The sequence below is a fragment of the Equus asinus genome, chromosome 23 (assembly GCF_041296235.1).
Source record: "Equus asinus isolate D_3611 breed Donkey chromosome 23, EquAss-T2T_v2, whole genome shotgun sequence".
Lineage (NCBI taxonomy): Eukaryota > Metazoa > Chordata > Mammalia > Perissodactyla > Equidae > Equus > Equus asinus.
Window position 1 is genome coordinate 52,482,363 of NC_091812.1, and position 20,489 is coordinate 52,502,851.

Here is a 20,489-nt window from a genome sequence, read left to right on the forward strand (position 1 = left end):
TTCTCCTTTGAGTGATTAGTGAAATTTCATTTAATCCGTGTAGAAACGAGGAACGTTATACATATTTCTGTTGCCCGGTGGAGAATTCTTGGTACCTGTTTTAAAGTGCTCAGGGAGCATTTGATGACTTAGTTATTTCTTGAAGCCAGAGAGGATTCAGGCAATGATCTGCAAAATTGCTCAAGAAAGTCCAGGAATGTTTTTTAAAACAGTAGAAAAATGAAGAATCATGCATGCATATATTAGAGTTGTCTTAAATCAAACCCCAGCTGAAGCTGTAGTGACACATGCTGTTCATGAAAGACTTAATACAGTCCTTCTAATCGGATGAATTGTCTTGTTGTGCAAAAACTGTTATTACACTGTGTGTGAAACCAACCATGCTGCAGGGGGAAAAATTAAATCGCCTGACTGAGAGGTCACTTGTGAACAGTAACACAAGATCTATTACCGTTATTAGCGACTCTGGAGGACATTCACCCTTTTATGGTCTTTCAACTGCTGGAATGAAATATTTTAGTGGTAAATGACACCCTTCTGGGAAATCCTCTTGAAGATTCATTCTTTGCTGTTTATACGGTTAAAAAAGGGGGAGGGACCTCAGGGGAAAAAAAATCACATTGTTCCTTTCAGATCACTTAAAAAGTTTACTTATTTTGATTTGGTGTGATGACAACTGCCTGTAAATGTTCCTCATTACACCATTCTTAATCTGGGTCTATTAGTAGATATCTTTTGTAACATGGCATGCACATTCTGTGATCTTTTCCGTAGGGAAATTCATGATAGCATGAAACTCAGAGGCCAGAGTGTATGTGTTTTATGTCAAGTTCTGGATTAAACACTTTAAAATACATGAAGTGTAAAGTCTATCTGCTTATTTTGTTTATTTTCCTTTAAGGATCTTTGAAGGTATATAAGGAAGATTATATGAGTATATATTTTAGTTCTGCCTGGCAACCGTGCTGATTGGTAAATATTTTAAGAAATATTTTCAGAAGCAAATGAATAGTTATTGATCTGAGGTGAAGCTTTATAATGCAGTTATTAAGTTGGGAGCCAGAGTTCCTTTCCAGTGGATTACATTCATTATAAACTGTCAATCTATTTGTTATAGTTTATTACCACTCTGGAATTTTCTGCCTTTTTGCTATTCTGTTATATGATTGAGATTAGTTTTTGGGGGATAAGAAAGAAATAAGAATAGCTATCAATAGCACTGCCAATAATTTGGGTAAATTTTTTGTTAATTTTGAAGTTAAATAACTGACTTTTTGCTCTTCCCATTATTTGATTTCAGAATCTTTTCTTTCATCTAAAGCTTCCTTACTTTATTACCCAGAAGATATGGAACTGTTACAGTGATGTAAATAGGCATATAAATTCTGTTGGATTTCTCAGTGCCTGCTTTTGTTACAGGTATTTTGATGGGTTCATTAAAACCTATCTGTTGAAATGGAGGTTGGTAAGAAAGAAGGAATAGATGAAAGGAAGTATATTGTCAGTAGAAATAATTCATAGATATTTGAGCATTACCTGGAAATAAAAATAATTTTGTAAAATGGGAGATAGAAACCCTTTGTCAGGTTGCTAATGAGAGGCTTGACCTAGCTGCTGCCGCTGCAGCATCTTTGGGGATGATGAGAGATGCAAAATGCACTGTTGCTAGGCAACTCTCTTGGCTGCCTTTGGAGCAGGTTCATATGTGCTAAGAGCTAATGAATCCTCATGTCTGCTCTTTGAAACTGTTCAAAAGCCAATGAAGACATACCCAGACATTTAGCATTTACAAGTACCTGAACCATTCTTGCCATGTCATTTACCCATTAAAAATTAAGTTGGCCATTTAGTGTGTACTGAATATCGCTTTTTTTTCAAGGTGGACTAAGATTTGAGCCCTAATAAATATGTTTTCAAAAAAGAGCTCAATAAGGATGACCTGGTTCTGATTGATGCTAGTTAAATTATTCTATATGAAGGCTTATTTTAAATTTGACTGCTTTTTTCCCCCCAAAAGTGAGAAGTTCTTGGAACTTGCCTCTTTAAGCTTCTTAGAAAGTTTTTAATTACACTGTCTTCATGCTTTGCCCAGCCCAAGACCATTACTTGTGAAGATGATAGGAATCTGGAACCCAGATCTAATTTTATTGATGACCTGTCTAAAACTCCCTCCCTCTCTACCACCCCAAAGTCCTGGACAGTAGCCATAAGAGAAGCCACAGAACATGAATTAAAGCCTGATAAGGAGCGTCCCTGGGTCACTAATGAATCTAAGTACTTGTAAGATCCCACCCAACCTCTAATAATACCTTCCTCTCAGGGGATGTTGTAAGGATTACAAGGTGCTGCACATGAAAAACATTGTGAGGTGCCACATGAATGCTCATTTTTTGCAGTGAATTCTAAGGGATTGTCTAAATTCAACAAGAATTTTGTGTCACTGGATTATTAGCTATTAGGCTTGCTAATATTTTGGTAGGATATGGGATAATTGTAGTGGGATTATTTGTAACAGGATTTAGCCTATACCTGTTTATATTTTGGTTGCATTAACCTGTGATTTGTCAATGTCACAGCACACAGTATAATACCATGTGATAGAAGGCACTCAATACATATTTATTTCTGAAAGAAAGTTGTATAAACCTCTTATATAGACGATTTAGATTGAATTGTTTCATTTCTTGTAATATTGCAAAATATACTGGAGATTCTGTTACAATTCTGTGCATGTCTGTGTTTTCTCAGCTCTAAAATGAGAATAGTAAAAGAATCCACCTGATTAAATTCATCATGTGGATTAAATGAGATAATTCAGAGTATAGCCTGGTTTATAATCAGTGCTCAATAAAAGTTATGTATTATTACAATTGTAGTTGATTTTTATAGCTCCTTTTTTTCATTTCACAATTATTTCTCTGCTATCTTATGTTCTGGAAGCAGTGCTAGGCTATTTAGCAAGGTAGACTTGTTCCTTTCCATCTGGGGCTTATTATCATACTTTATTCCCCAGGTACATGAAGAGAGAGACATTAGCTATTTTCTGCTTGTGCCTTTGTGTGTGTGTGTGTGTGTGTTTTAAACTACCTTTGGTTGCATAAAAGGGATAAAGAATAGTGCTCTTCCATAGAAATATAATATGAGCTGCATATGTAGGTTTAAATTTTCTTATAGCCACATTAAAAAAAGTAAAAATAAATGGGTGAAATTAATTTTAAAAATATCTGTTATTTAACTCAATATATCTGAAATATTTCAATATGTAATCAACATAAAATTGTTAATGAAATATTTTACAAATTTTTTTGCACTAAACCTTCCAAATCTGATGTGTGTTTTACCCTTACAGCACATTTCAATTCAGACTAGCCACATTTTAAGTGCTTGATAGCCACACGTGGCTAGTGGCAACTGTGTTGAATAGTACAGAGGTACTAAAAAATGTCAAGGTTCGTTTCTTCCATATAAATGTAAATATATATTTAGAAATATCCTCCTCATTGGTTTTACTTGGCTAAAGATAGCCTCACAGTCTCTGTAGTGGAAGAGAAACCTAAAATGGTTAAGAACAATAATTCTTTTTTTTTTTTTAAAGACTGGCACCTGAGCTAACAACTGTTGCTAATCTTTTTTTTTTTCCTGCTTTTTCTCCCTAAGTCCCCCCAGTACATAGTTGTATATTTTAGTTGTGGGTCCTTCTAGTTGTGGCATGTGGGACACCGCCTCAACATGGCCTGACGAATGGTGCCATGTCTGCGCCCAGGATCTGAAGCAGTGAAACCCTGGGCCACCGAAGTGGAGCACGCGAACTTAACCACTCGGCCAAGGGGCCGGCCCAAGAACAATAATTCTTAAAATGGGGTTTTCGGGAAGGTGCTAGGAGGGTGATAGAATGTCGGGCAGCTTTTTTTGGTGGAAGTCTCAATATTTATACTTTGTGAACCTTTTCTTCCTTCTTCAGTTAGTCTTGAGTTTAATTCAGCTCATATTTACGAAGTATTTGCTATGTGTATATAGCATATATGTGTGTATATATACATATATAGGGCAAATACAAAGAAGAATAGGAACAAGGTTGCTACCTGTAAGGTTTTCACAGGCTAGTGTGGGCAACAGTCTTGAGAACAAATAATTATTGCCCAATATACTGAAATAAAGGTCTGCACAAACCTAGAGTGACAAACAGTACTTAGAATATTCTTTGTCTGGAGAGAGGCAAACAGATACTCTATTATCCTTAAACATTTTTCATGGTTGTAAAACAATATTGTTCATGGTTAATGCATAATAGTTGAACTATCAGTTTGAAAAAGAGGAACAAAGTTCAGCGGGCAAGAGGAAGGACCAGATGTGCCTTGACAAATAAGCTGAGCAAGAAGGTGGGGGAGAAGCTTGATCAGACTTTGTTCCCTAACATCAATTGTCTTCTTTGGGTGGGAATTTTGCCCCTTTCTCATTCCTCCATTGAGCCTTTACTGGGTCCTCCTGCTACCTTACCTACTGCCTACTCTTCTGCCTTCTAGTCTTACACCTAGTTCAGTCCCATCACTTACTGAAACAGTGCTGAAAATATTTTGAGTAAAATAGCCTTTTATTTTACTAAAGTAATATTCTTGTAATATGTAATAATAATATGTTAGATATCCAAACAATATAGTAGTATGTACAATAGTCATAAACAAACATATTTGTCTTAATGTCAACTCCCCCCACCAAATATATGCACACAAAGGCAGTATGTTTTATACATGTTTCTTTGTAGTTTGTGTTTTTCTCTCGTCAGTATGTTGTATATATCTTTCCATGGTAGTTTACACAGATCTAATTTATGGTCTTTGAAGGATGCAGGTGTTTCACAGTATATCAACAGCTTAATGTATGCAACTGTTTCCATATTGATAGACATTTAAGTTCTCCATGTTTTTCGTTAGTGTCCTTACCATTACAGATAATGTGGTAGCAAACATCTGAGGGCATTCTTGGGCACCTCAGTCTTTTAGAGTGGCATTGTCCAATAGAACTTTCTGCGAAGATGGAAATGTTCTGTGGTCTGTGCTGTCCGATATGGTAGCTTCGAACCACATGTGACTATTAAGCACTTCAAATTTGACTAGTGTGACTGAGGAACTGGAGTTTTAATTTCATTTAATTTTTGTTAATTTAAATTCAAATTTAACTAGTTACGTGTGGCTAGTGGTTACTGTATTGGGTAGCCCAGCTCTGGAATCTCTCCCTTCCTCTGAAAAATGAAAAACAATCATTGTTATACTATTTAGTATTTTGCACTTATCAAACACTGTCTTGAATTGTTGTTTTCTTGTTCTTATATCTTAATTTCTATCTATAGAAACTATTTTCTATACTTTTGATCTTCAAAGTTGAGTTTCACTGATTCGGTCAATAATGATTGAGATTATAATTGTGAGTTCCTTAACTAGACTGTAAACTACTTGAGAGCAGGGACTGACTTTTCTCAGTTGTGTCACGGAAGCCTAACATGGTACCCAATGTGGAGCTGACCCTCGAATATTTTTAATTGTTAGGTATATAACTATGGGAGAGTTTGCTATTACTGTTGACATTAGAAATCCTCTAGAAGTTATTCTTGTTAAGAATCCTATATAACATTTTTTTAATTGCTAGTTTTTTTTTTTAAGCAAAATAGGAAATGATTCCGGATCAGGGGTCTCCAACACTACCCCAGGTTCAGTGATTTGTTAGAAGGACTTGCAGAACTCAAGATATAGTGGCAATCATGACTATGATTGTTACAACAAAAGAATAAAAAGCAAAATCATCAAGGGAAAGGGTTCATCAGGCCAAGTCCAGAGAAAACTGGGTGCAAGCTTGCAAAAGTCCTCTCCCAATGGAGTCACACACGATTCACTTAATTCCTCCAGCATCGAATTGTGACAACATGCGTGAAGTGTTGTCTAATAGGGAAGCTCATTAGAGACTCTGTGCTGAAGGTTTTTAGTGGGGGTTGGTACGTTTAGACACAGTATTTTGTTTACTGTGTTTGTACAAATAGTTTAGGCACAGTTGTATCAGTAAAGAATTGTAGGAACCCTCCCCAAATCTATTTTCCAAGACCCCACCCAAACACTAACTCTGCAATCAGGTCTTTCAAGGATGGCAGTCTCAGGCCTGCTATGTTAACTCTTTTCTGCACAAATATTTACTTAAATTTTGATTAATTTGGGTTATATTTTATATTTTTAAGTAGTAGGTCCTACATCAATCCTTACAATTTTCTCTCCTATTCTCCTTTTTTGATACTTGAAAATTAACATTAAACATCTCCTAAGTAGGTGGTTATCATTCTCTTTTTGAGTACCTTTGATTACAGAAAACTTAATGCCTCTTAAGGCAGTGCACTCTATTCTCTAAAAAATTTTAAAAACTCATTTTTCATACTAAACCCAAATATACCTTTCAATTTGAGCCTCAGAATTACATAAAACAAACCTAATTTTTCATTTATATGTTTAGACCTTTAAGTATTGGAAGATATCTATTGTCTGTCTTCAAGTCTTCTGTTCTTTAGTATAGGAACACAGAATTTTTTTTCTGTTCTTTAGTAGAGGAACACAGAATTTTCTGTGTTTCTCTTTGCCCTTTTATCTTTGTGGTTGTGACAACAAAAAAAAAAACCCTATTTATAGTATTTTTTTCCTGGCATATGTTTTGTACATTGTATTTATGTTTTTTTGTTTTCCTGAGGAAGCTTCGCCCTGAGCTAACATCTATGCCAGTCTTCCTCTGTTTTGTGTGTGGGTCACCACCACAGTGTGGCTGCTGATGAGTGGTGTAGGTCTGTACATGGGAACCAAACCCGGGCTGCCAAAGCAGAGCATGCCGAACTTAACCCCTAGGCCATGGGACCAGCCCTGTATTGGTGGCTTTCAATATGGAAGTTTTTGCATTGTTTTGCTTTTTTTAGTTGATTTACTCGACATGAAAATAATACCTGCTATTGTATATAGATTTATGTATATCTGGGGAAATCTTGTCTCCTAAATTTTATTGAATTCTAATTTGTATTAAAAAATACATTTATGTAGAGATGATACTAGATTAGAAGAGTTTTAATCTTTTATTATGAAAAATTTCAAGCATATTCCAAAGTGGAGGGAATAGTATAATAAACCTGATGTGTACATCCGTTAGCCTCAACAGTTATCATTACACAGCTAGTCTGTATCTTCTGTACCTTCTGTATCTTCTGTACCTACAGACTATAAATAGTCTGTATATTTATATAAATATAAAATATTTTAAACTTTATTATGTGAGAAAATTATCTTAGTTTCAATTTTAAAAATTAATAATGAAATTTAAAGTTCTTATTGCTGCTTGTTTTTCTTTCTTTGAGTTTTGTTATTTTTATTATTATTTTTTTTTTTGTGAGGAGGATTGACCCTGAGCTAACATCTGTTGCCAATCTTCCTCTTTTTGCTCGAGGAAGATCGTCACTGAGCTAACATCTGGGGCAATTTTCTCTATTTTATGTGGGATGCCACAGCAGTGTGGCTTGACAAGTGGTGCTAGGTCCATGCCTGGGATCTGAACCTGTGAACCCTGGGCCACCAAAGTGGAGCACGTGAGCTTAACCAGCATGCCACCGGGCTGCCTCCTTTTTTGAGTTTTAGATGTATGCATTTTGCCCATATTTTTAGGGGAAAATTTGTATTTGTCTTAAGAATTTCTGCATTTTTTATTTAGAATATCAAATCATTGATTCATAATCATATATATGTGTGTGTTTTCTTTTTAATAGCTGACTCGTAGTGAGTGCTTTACTGTGTGGCAGGTATTGGGTTAGTTTGGCTGGGTGTGGAATTCTGGGGTGGAAACCATTTTCCTTCACAATCTTGTTTGTTTTCTTCCATTGCTTCCATAGCTTGCAGTGTTGCTGTGGAAAAAGCCAAAGTTATTCTGATTCCTGAATTTCTGAGTATACGTTTATGCGAACCTAATTTTTGCGGTTTTTTTCTCCTCTCAGGAAGTTTTTAGGATCTTCTCTTTGTCCCTGGTACTCTGTAATTTCATGACGATGTGTCTTGTGAATCTATTTTCATCTATTGTGCTGGATAATTTGTGGTTCTTTTTAATTTGGAAATTCAGGTCCTTGAATTCTGGGGAAATTTTTTCATTATTTTGTGATTAATTTCTTTCCCTCTACTGACCTTTTCTCGTTTCTTTCTGGAACTTCTCTTATTTGGACCCTGAGTTCCTATAGTGATCTTATAATTTTCATATCTTTTCTTCCTCTATTTTCTTCTCTCTACTTTTTTACTTTACTTTGGGGGAGATTTTGTTAACTTTATCTTTCAGCTATTATTGAATTTTTTGTTGTGCTAACGTGTACATAAATTCAACATCTCTTTTGTTTTCTGAATATTATTCTTTAATTGTGTCCATCTTTACTTAGTAGTAGTATTTCATTGTTTTAGTGCTTAGTGAGTTCTTTCCTTTCTAGAGAGCATGTACATATTCACTCAATATTTCTTCTAGAGTGTTTAAAGATTCTCTCTCTTTGATGTTTAATTCTTGAATCCACCAGGAATTTTTTCTTATATGGTAGTGTATTAGGATTCCTCTTCCCATTAACTAACCAGTTTTTCTGTCACCATTCATGGATTAAACTTTTTTTTTCTTTTGGTTTGTACTTTCTGCTTCTATCATGTATGTCACTGTCAATGTCTTCTTACTAGCATTCATTTCGTCTTTCTAGTCTAATAATTTTCCTTGATGCAGAAGATTATGCAAGACAGGGGTTTACTAAATCTATTTTCTGTCATTCCTTAACAGTACGCTGTCTACTCCAAGCAATAGAATCAATCTTCTTATTCATTGTTGTAAGAAATTTAAATCAATCCTTTTTTATGTTTCTGGCTTTTTTCACTAACTTTACTTCATCCTGGATGTTAATCTTCTTGGTTAATATAGCATTCTAATCATGTCATTTGTTTACTGTTATTCATGTAGACTCAATTTAATGGTCAATCTTTTATTTGAGACTGAGTTAGGATCTCATAAAATTCATGGTATAAGATATTTACCACTTACTTAAACTTCAAAGGATTTTTGTCCTTGAAGAAGGATAGTGAGGATTTGAAGTCATACTTTATATTCAGCCAACTTGTGTTGGCTGTTTAATCTTCTTCTCCTCAAATGTAGTATGCATTGGCTTCACATTCACCGTTGTCAGTCTTTCATAGTTTTTCATATCCTAATAAATTGACCTGACTGTCATAAGCTTTGGGTACTTTGAGCCGTTTACTGTTTTAATAAATTCAAAAGCATTGAACCTCTCTAGTTTTTTTGCATAGTTGCTTACCTAGCCGAGCTGTATTTAATTATATCTCATTGATGGCGGGTAAACTCCTCCTTCCAACTGGCGGATGTAAAGCACGTTGCTGGTGGCAGATACGGTAGTAGAAATTGTACCTAATTGAAAGGAAAAATATACACATTATACTTTATTTATAGGACATTGGCTTTTAAGTTCTGTTTTACCAGTCAGACTACCAAAGATGTAGATCTCACCATGATAGAAATGTAAAACCTACTTTTGTTCAGGAAGGAAATTTTATGCTTACAGGAATTCTGGCCTTATAGTTATCATTTATAGTGAGTTGTCAAAATGTTAGCTATTTCACAAATTAGTGTTGGTTATACTCCTTTTTCATGTGGGTGGTTACATATTAATAATGTGGCTAATCATTACTTTATGATTGAAGTTTTATTATACCATTTTCTAACATATACATTATCTCTGACTCTCAGAGATCATGAATATTCAGATGGGTAAGGAGACTAACCTGGAAATCAAGTTTAGTTTGAGAAAGGTCATGGTTATTTTCAGACTCCTCAAGTGATATGATACTTGACTTTATTTTATTCTAGTCTGTGATATTTCTTCTGTTTTTCCATATTTGCAGCTTCTGTGTTGTTGACCTTACTTTCTATATACTGGAACTTCTTAACTCAAATTCTGATCATGGCCTGATAACCTTTTGATACCCTGGTAACATTTACCTGACAGATAAACTTTTCTAATTCTCAGTTAATTTGGTCAGAGTACTATCTTTAAGTACTTTTCTTCATAAGTGGTAGGCTTTTAGTAATTGTTTACAGAATCAAATAGCTGCAACACTACAAGATCCATCTTGCTGAATGGAATTCGAGCAGATAGAGAAACAAGGAGTAGTTTAGGCGTTCTAAAAGCATTTGTGGTGTGCTGGGAACCAGAGATACAGAGGTGAGGAATATGTCATCCCTGCCTTTGGTAAGGCAAAGTAAGAAGTGTATGGACTTTGGGGTAAAGTTGCTTTGGTCCAATCCTAACTCCAGCATGTGCTAGCTCTGTTACCTTGGGCAAATTATTTGGCTTTTATGAGCTCCAGTTTTGTCATTTGAAACACGATGATAATCATGATTTTCTATAAAGTGCTTAGGAGAGTGTTCATAGTAACTGTTCAGTAGATGTTAGCTGCTACTATTAGAGGAGTCACTATAGATCAGATGCTCAAGTCATAAGGCTAGATTGAATATCAGAAAGAAGATTGCCTGGGAGGGACTTCATTATGCTAGATGTCTTTCTTTCCTTGACCTTGTTTGACTCTCAAAAGTTAAACTTCAAGGATCTAGACCACTTATTTAATTATGTTATGATATAAATATAATTTGAACCAAGGAAGAATAGACTTATACTGTGTTTACATTTCTTTGATGTTGCTGCATGCCTACAGATTCCTTATACATGGAGGAAATGATTAGCTTTTCAGTGCTTCCATCGATGAATTGCTTTCTACTGTATTACTTATATAATAGATAGATACCAGAAGTAGAACTGTCAAGTAATTGAGGAAGGTGGAATTAACTAATGTTCGAAGCATAATAGTACATTAGGTCTTTTTTTCTGTAGAATAAATAATTTTTAAAAGTTTCCTTCAGTGTTGAAAGGATTAAAGAATGCATTTGTACTTCTGTTCGTATGTACCATTCAAGCATGTTCATTGTGTGTTATATAAAAATTCATGTTTTATCTTCTTATTTCTAACTTAACACATAATATTATCTTACCACTGTTTTGTAAATGGCAAATACACTTGTGTACATAGAATTTACTTCCATTTTTTCACAGGACAAAGTCTTATGCAAAGATGTTTCAGCATTTATCTAATCTAAGGATATGAAGAAAATATGAACCAAGAATGCACCTTAGTAGTTCAGGTCTAGTTTTATAAAACATAAATCTGAAAAGTTAAAATCAGACATTGCTTTATATTTTTGCCTCTTACTTCCATTAGATGACCATGTCTTGAATTATTTCTTTTCACTGGTATCTTTACTTTCTATATATTAATTTGTTACTATATCTCTTATAGAGTAATAAACTATGAGCTGTCGCTCACATTTTTAAAAAGGGTAGTTATAAACATTAACTAAATATTCTCTCATCACTAAGATGAATAATAAAGCATTTTTTGATTTCTCATAATTTATTAGTAAAATAGTGCTACTCATGATTTTTGTTAGAGAACCATCTGAAAGATTATGCTGTTTTCTGTTTAACTTCATGCAGTGTTGCCAACATGGATGTTTTTCATGGAATCCAGAGTTAAATTTTTATACTCTGTTTTTTATGTGATTGACTCCAGGGAGATGCTAGTTTGTGTCACTATTGCTTGTTTTTGTTTTGTTTGCTGAGGAAGATTTGCCCTGAGCTAACATCTACTGCCAATCTTCTTTTTGCTTGAGGAAGATTCACCCTGAGTTAACACTGGTGCCAATCTTCCTCTGTTTTGTATGTGGATCACCACCACAGCATGGCTCCCAATGAGTGGGGTAGGTCTGCACCCAGGAACTGAACCAGGCCACTGAAGCTGAGTGTGCTGAACTTACCTCTAGCTCAGGGCCGGCACTACTACTGCTTGTTTCTTCCTTATGTTTTGTCCAATTATAGGGAGAAAACTTACATGATAGTTCTTTATCTGTTATAGATAGCCTGGACCCTTTGACTGCTTTCACTCTGCCAAGGTAGAAAGCAGATGTGAACTGAGACATGGGCTCTCATCCTCATTCTGTAACCAACTAATTTTATGATCCCTGTGGGCCTCACTTCCACCATCTATAAAATAAAGTTGTTTCAATGAACTTGACAAAGACTCTTCTGACTCTTAAAAAACAATCCTGGGGCTGGGCCGATGGCATAGTGGTTGAGTTCACATGCTCTGCTTTGGTGGCCTGGGGTTTTCAGTTTTGGATCCCGGGTGTAGACCTATATACCGCTCATCAAGCCATGCTATGGTGGCATCCCACATACAAAGTGGAGGAAAATTGGCATGCATGTTAGCTCAGGGACAATCTTCCTCAAGCCAAAAGAAGAAGATTGGCAACAGATGTTAGCTCAGGGACAATCTTGCTCACGAAAAAAGCCCTGCAAAAGACCTGTGATTCTTTTTTTAAATTGTGGTAAAAAAACATGTAACATGAAATGTACCTTCTTATCAAAATGTTAGCTGTGTAGTACAGTATTGTGTACAATTTTTCATCTTGCAAGACTGAATCTCTATACCCATTGAACAGCCGCTCCCCATTCCCCCTCCCCCAGCCCCTGACAACCACCATTCTACTTTCTTTTTCTAAGACTGACTGCTTTAGATACCTCATACAGATGTGGAATCATGCAGTATTGGTCCTTCTGTGACTGGTGTTTTCACATAACATAATGTTCCTGAGATTCATCCATGTTGCAGCATTTGATAGGATTTCCTTCTTTTTAAAAGCTGAATAATATCGCACTGTATGTATATACCACATTTTCCTTGTCCATTTATCCATTGATGGATATTTAGGTTGTTTCCATCTCTTGGCTATTGTGAATAGTGCTGCAATGAACATGCAAATATCTCTTCAAGATCCTGATTTCAATTCTTTTGAAATATTTCAATTCTTTGAAATGTTATTTTAAAATACCCGTGTGTGTTTTATTATAAAAACTAACAATGGTGGGCTAAACAAGTCAAACAATTAAAGTTTCTTTACATTTCATAAAATATTACAGAAAAGTTTTTTTCAATAAAAAGACTATTGTTTTAGAAGAGGCACCTAAAACCAACTGTTTAGTAAATGCTTTTTTGTGAATAAATTTTAAAGAGACTAGTGCCTGTCCTAAAACTCCCAGAAGTGGAATTGCTGGATCATATATTAGATTTATTTTTAATTTTTTCAGAAACTTCCATACTGTTTTTCATGGTGGCTGCACCATTTTACATTCCATCAGCAGTGCACAAGGCTTCTAGTTTTTTCGTATCCTCACCAACACTTATTTTCTATTTTATTGACAGCCATCCTAACAGATGTAAGCTAATATCTCATTGTGATTTTGATTTGTGTTTCCCTAATGATTAGTGATGTAGAACATCTTTTCATGTACCTATGGCCATTTGTATGTCTTCTTTGGAAAATTTCTATTAAAGTCCTTCACTCATTTTTTAATCGGGTTATTTGTTTGTTTTTTGTTGAATTGAATTTTCTTTTTGGAGTTCCTGATATATTTGCATATTAACCCCTTATCTGATATATGGTTTGCAAATATTTTCTACCATTCTGTAGGTTGCCTTCTTTACTATGTTGATCGTTTCCTTTGCTACACAAAAGCTTTTCAGTTTGACCTAGGTCCACTTACCTGTTTTTGCCTTTGTCGCATGTACTTTTGGTGTCATATCCACAAAATCATTGCCAACACCAATGTTATGAAGTTTTCCCCCTGTGTTTTCTTCTAGCAGTTTAATAGTTTCAGGTCTCGTGTTTAAGTCTTTAATTCATTTTGAGTTGATTTTTGTATACGGTGTAAGATAAGGGTCCAATATCCTTCTTTTGAGTACAAATATACAGCTTTCTCCTAGCACTGTTTTTTGCAAAGACTATCCTTTTTCCATTGTGTATCTTGACTCTTTTGTTATAAATTAATTGACCATATATGCATGGGTTTATTTCTGGGCTCTCTATTCTGTTCCATCGGTCTATATGTTTGTCCTTGTGGCATTATCATACTGCATTGCTTATTGTAGCTCCGTAATATGTTTTGAAGTCAGGAAGTGTGAGGCACCCAGCTTTGTTCTTTCTCAAGACTATTTTGGCTATGCAGGGTCCTTTGTGGTTTCTTATGAATTTTACGATTGTATTTTCTATTGTGGAAAAAAAATACCATTGGGATTTTGATAGAGATTGCATTGAATCTGTAGATTGCTTTGGTTAGTATGGGTATTTTGAGAATATTAGGTCTTCCAACCTATGAACATACGATATCTTTCCATTTACTTTTTCGTGAGGAAGATTGGCTCTGAGCTAACATCTGTTGCCAATCCTCCTCTTTTTTTTTCTTTTCTTTTCTCCCCAAAGCCCCGTACCTAGTTGTATATCCTAGTTGTAGGTCATTCTAGTTCTATGTGGGGTGCTGCCACAGCATGGCTTGATGAGCAGTGTGTAGGTCCATGCCCAGGATCTGAACTGGCAAACCCTGGGCCACTGAAGTGGAGTGTGTAAACTTAACTGCTCGGCTACGAGGCTTGCCCTGCTGTCTTACTTTCTAATTCATTGATTTTTTGTAGTGACATGCTTGGATTCCTTATTCAGTATCTTTTGTGTGTCTTCTATAGGTGTTTTCTTTTTGGTTGTCATGGGGCTTACAGAAAACATCTTATAGTTACAACATTCTATTTTAAGCTGATAACTTCAATCGCATGTAAAAGTTCTACTTTTTTATTCCTCCCCACACTTTATGTTATTCATGTCACAAATTACATCTTTTTATGCTGTGTATTAACATATTTTTATAATTATTTATACTTGTGTCTTTTAACTCCAATACCAGAATTAAAAGTGATTTATGCATTACCAGTACAGTATTAGAGTGTTCTGTATTTTTTCTATTTATTTACCTTTATCAATAAGCTTTATACTTTCATGTATTTTATACTTTTGTGTTGCTGTCTGATGTCCTTTCTTTTCAACTTGAAGGACTTCCTTTAGCATTTCTTGTAAAGCGGGTCTAATGGATGAGCTCCCTCAGCTTTTGTTTATCTGGAAATGTCTTTATTTCTCCTTTAATTTTGAAGGAAAGTTTTGTGGAACATAGTGTTCTTGGTTGGCTGGTTGTTTTTGTTTCAGCACTTTCAATATATCATCCTGCATCCCTTTCTGGCCTACAAGATTTCTGCTGAGAAATTTGCTGATAGTCTTATGGGGGGCCCCTGAAGAATCTTATCAATCACTTGAATTCTGAAGGAGGGAAGAGAAAGCATTGGCTTTTATGAAACCAGAAGGTCTTGAGACAGTGAATTACAGGGCACTTCACCAGCATATTTTAAACTTAAGGTAAAGTTAGAGTGTTCATTCTCTTTTCCGCCTCTGGAGAGTAGAAGGCTTAAGAGCAGAGGAATCAAGAGCTCATAATTACATCTCAAGTAAGTCAATAAATACACATATATGTTATTCATTAGGAAAACAACAATCCATACTTAATTTTATGCAAAAGATATTTTCCACACATATATATCTATATTTGTGTTTTCCTAATGAAATAACACCTATTTTGCTTTTTCCATTGACTTTAGGATTTAACTTGGGCTATAATAGCCTCAAGAACTGTATTAAGTCTAAGATTATTTACTGTAAAAGTTTTCTATTTTGCTTTTTTCATTTCTGAACTCACTAGAGAAAAATAAATACCTTTACATACTTCTTTAAGTCTAAGACTCACAAAGGATCTGTACTCTTTGGCATAAATAGAGTACTTTATTTCTTTCCTGACAATGTAATTAAAACAGTTGTTTAAAAGCCATACAATAAATACGCTGTTTTATAAAATGTCACTAAAGGTACTGACTGCCCTTCCCAGAACTAAGAATCTGTCAAAGTGTCTTGGTAGAAATCTTCCCAGAAGGGGTAATTCATTGAGACTGTGCAATGCAATCTAAGATAACCTTTTGTTTTCAATTAAAATGGGGAAGCCAATTCAAAAATTTGTCTCCCTTCATTTGCTCAAGGTGAGGGAGATGAAACTTCTGTTCCAGTAGAGCCCCAGCACTTGTTAAAAACATCATAAATTCTGTCTGTGTGTTGTGAGTCTGTAGCCATTACATGCGTAGCTCCAAATGGTGCCCTGGTATATCATGGTCAGGCTCATTAATGAATTAATGTTTAACTGTCACTTTCTGTTGGTAAGGTTAAGACGATTTTTTTTCCTTCTTGAAATTGAGTTAAAGTAGATGTCTTCTAAGCTTAGAAGGAAAAGGCTTTTTAAGATTGCGGCAGATAGAGGCAATTTAACAAATTCGGGGCAACAAACCTGTGAAATGCACAATAAAGAAAACAAAATTTTTTTGACACTACATTTTGTGCCATCAGGTAAAGTTTCTTGCTCATAGTAGCTATTTACTTAATGATTTTGAATTGATTTTTTTTAAATAGCTTTATTAAGATATAATTCACATGCCCATAATTCATCCATTCAATGTATACAATTCAGTGACTTTTGGTATATTCAGAGTTGTCCAAACATAATTACAAATAACGTGAGAACATATTCATCACCCCAAAAAGAAACCTTGTACCCATTAGAAATCACTCTCCATTTTCCCCTACACCTCCTCAATCCTAAGCAATTACTTTCTGTCTCTATAGATTTGCCTATTCTGGACATTTCATGTAAATGGAATAATATGTGGTTTTCTTGACTCGCTTCTTTCATTTTCTATAATGTTTTCAAGGTTCATCCATGTTGATTCCTTTTCCATTTTATGGCTGAATAACATTCCATTTTATGGCTGTACTACATTGTATTTATCTATTCATCGGTTGATGGACATTTGCCTTTGGCTACTATGGCTAGCAGCCAGTCTTTGGCTATTATGAGTTATGCTGCTATGAACATTCATGTACAAGTTTTTTGTGTGGATATATGTTTTCATTTCTCTTGGGTAAATACCTAGGAGTAGAATTGCTAGATCATATGGTAATTCTGTTTAACTATTTGAGAAACTGCCAGACTCTTTTCCAAAGGGGCTGCACCATTTTACATTTACCACCAGCAATGTATGAGGGTCCCAATTTCTCCACATCCTCATCAACACTTGGTATTATCTTCCTTTTTGATGATAGCCCTCCTATTAGGTGTGAAGTGGTATATCATTCTGGTTTTGATTTGCATTTATGTCATGGCTTATGATGATTGAGCATCTTTTCCTGTCTTTATTGGCCTTTTTTAAAATCTTCTTTGGAGAACTATCTATTCAGATCCTTTGCTCTTTTAAATTGGGTTATTTGTCCCTTTATTATTGAGTTGTCAGAATTCTTTATATATTCTGGATACAAGTCTCTTATTAGATACGTGATTTGTAAATATTTTCTCCCATTCTATGGGGTTGTCTTTTCATTTTCTTTAGTATAGTGTCCTTTGAAGGACAAATATTTTTAATTTGACAAAATCTATTTTTTCTTCTGATGTCATATCTAAGAATGTTTTGTCTAATGCAAGGTCACAAAGCTTTACTCCTATATTTTCCTTAGGAGTTTTTATACTTTTAGCTCTTACATTTAGGTCTAAAACGTATTTTGAGTTAATTTTTGCATGTGTTATGAGGAAGGAGTCCAAATTCATCCTTTTGCAGTGGATATCCAGCACTATTTTTAAAAGAGTTTCTTTTGTCCCCACTGTATTTTCCTGATATATTTGTCAAAAATCTATTGAATATAAATATAAGGATTTATTTCGGGACACTGAGTTCTATTTCATTCTATTTGGGGTTCCTTGCTTTTCCATATGAATTTTAGGGTCAGTTCCTCAATTTAGGCCAAGAAGCCAGCTAGGATTTTGATAGGGATTGTGTTGAATCTGTAGATTGATTTGGGAAATATTATCATCTCAACAATATGAAGTCTTTTGATCCACAAATGAATTGCTCTTCGCATTTTATTGTGTTATGCATAGGGATTGAAATGGGGACTGGAGGGAAATTTTTGTCCATTAACCTCCCTTATAGTACAACTGATTTTAATTATTTCATATTGGAATAACGTAATTGAATATTTCACCATGTGGAGTTATTGTTTATATATCCTAAGTGGTATCTGCTCTTTGGAACTATAAACTTCTTTGGGGCAGGATGTATCTTAACTACTTTTGTATTACTGAGAGTGAATGTCATAGTTGTTTAAGAAAAGCATTTTTTTTGATTGGTGTTTGGCAGCTAATTATAGAAGAAATAGAATATTAGTGTTACTATGAGATTACTATGAGTAACAAATGGCCAGCTGACATTTTTTCAGTCTTCTGATTCATATATATTCATATTATTCCTTTGAAGAAAAATGAAATAATGATTGCTTTATAGATTGATTTCTTTTAGAAGGCATAATTAATATGTTCTTTAAATTCATTTTAGGTACCAAATCTGATTCCAGTTTTGATGTTCAAATTGGGAAGACCGCTCGAACCTGTGTTATATAATAATATCTTGTATACTTTACCTACACTGGGTGTTCACAAGGTTTGTATATTAACCAGTTTAGTTGGGGGCAAAATGAAAGTGAGGCGTGACTAATACACGTTGTTTGGTATTATATGAAATTTTAAGTTCTCAAGTTTGCCATGATCACTACTTCCCTTTTTGGGCCAAAAGTATTTATTACAATATTTAAGAATTAATTCTTTTAAATCATTTAATAGCCAAATTTCCCTTTGGGCGTTGTCTGAGATTAGGTCTTTATGTCCCCAGGATTGCTAGCTATTCCCTCCCAAAACTTTCCCCAACCTCTGAGAAGATGGGTAAGACTGTAGTAAGCTTCATTTCTGTCTTTATTTTATAATAAGTGATTTTAAAATTCTTTTGGTAACCTTGGGATTATTCATTTACATTTATGGAACCAAAATTTCTTCAATATTTTCTAGGTGTGCATTGGACAAATTCTACGAGTAATCCAGCTTCTTGGAACCACTCCACAACTAAGAGCTGTCACTTTGCGCTTGTTGACATCTTTGTGGGAAAAGCAGGTAAGCTCAGATATACACTTGTGTGAGTATTAAACATATTCCTTTCACTGAAGGAAACGAATTTTGCCATTATGTGTGACAATGCTTTGATAGAGTCTTATTAGTGAGTGGCATCAGTGATTGTGGGGAGAAGTTTTGATTTAGCATGATGCTTTTGATTTGTATTGCAGTCAGTTGTGATTGACTGTCAGAGAGAAATTGGGAATAGAAAATAAACTTATTTTCTTAATTCTGTAATTTATTTTTCCATTTATGTGGAAAAAGTAATAGAAATATGATTATAAGTGATTAGAACCTTTGTAATTCGGGTGAGATTTAGCCTCTTTTTTCTTGTTTTGTGAAATGAACAGGACATGGGTCTGTAAGAAAATCCCCAGCAATCACAACAGCATTCTTCTCTGCTGATTGGAAGAAATACATTGTAATTTGCAATGCAAATACGAGATATAGAGGTTAAAATGCTGCATAAAAGGAGATAATGATTATTCAACTGAAGTTGGGAAATAACCTTTTTTGCGAAATTGCTCTTCTAGGATCGTGTCTATCCTGAACTGCAGCGTTTCATGGCCATGTCCGATGTGCCCTCTCTGTCTGTGGGCAAGGAAGTCCAATGGGAGAAACTGATCGCTAAAGCAGCGTCGATCAGAGATATATGTAAGCAGAGGTAAGATGTGCTTAACCCTTGGGAAGGTATATCGTGATATATTATTTTGCATTTAATTTTTTTATTGTAAGCCGGAAGCTAGGAAACATAGAGGATATTTCAGGAAGAATAAATAAATTTTCAATTCAAATTTTATGATTGTAAAACTTCATAATATTGGACAATAACTTTGAGAAGCAAGCGTGTCTTTTCCTCTCATTTATATCTAGGTTTATAGGATATTTATTTCCTTTTCTGGGTAATAATTTAGTATTGTAATAAAACATATGATGTTATGCTTTCTGTTTTTCTGTATATAAACCCCTGAAACCTAAGCAGTAGACTGTAGTCAGACTGTTCTTCCTTACATTGTCCTTGTGTTATGCCTGATTTTTATGAGCAGTTTTAATAGGGAAGGCCTTATTTATGACTCATTGCATGGAATTAATTACTAGGAATTATTACAAGGAAAGATATGATCTTGAGTTCCCATGTATGTTCTAGGGTTTAGGAAGACATGAAGATATTAGGGAGATGATTCTGCTGTTCTAGATCCTGGATCGATAAATAGGCTGGAGGTGACAAGGCTTAGTGTTAAGTAAGCAAAGCTCCACTTTGCCAGATATTTTTTTTTCTTAAATAAGATAAGGTAAACATATTTAGGGAGCAAATAAATTTGAAGAGAGTTGTAATCCTGCAATTGCATATGTTGATCAAGCCCCTGCAGTGTAGAATTCTTGGGAGCATCATTCTCACCTATGTCAATGACAACACTGAATG

General features: G+C 34.7%; 1 protein-coding gene across 9 annotated transcripts in view; it reads left to right on the forward strand.

The window, feature by feature from the left end:
- The window catches only part of FOCAD (focadhesin), a 269,315-nt gene that overhangs the window by 108,637 nt on the left and 140,189 nt on the right, over positions 1–20,489 (forward strand). For all 9 annotated transcript variants that reach the window (XR_011497231.1, XR_011497230.1, XM_014845338.3 and 6 more), the window contains 3 exons: positions 18,459–18,563; positions 18,965–19,066; positions 19,600–19,730. Coding sequence is in view for 7 of the 9 variants with exons in the window: in XM_014845338.3 (XP_014700824.3) it covers positions 18,459–18,563; positions 18,965–19,066; positions 19,600–19,730 (338 nt within the window). In the remaining 2 variants the exon portion in view is untranslated. The remainder of the gene's footprint in view (positions 1–18,458; positions 18,564–18,964; positions 19,067–19,599; positions 19,731–20,489) is intronic.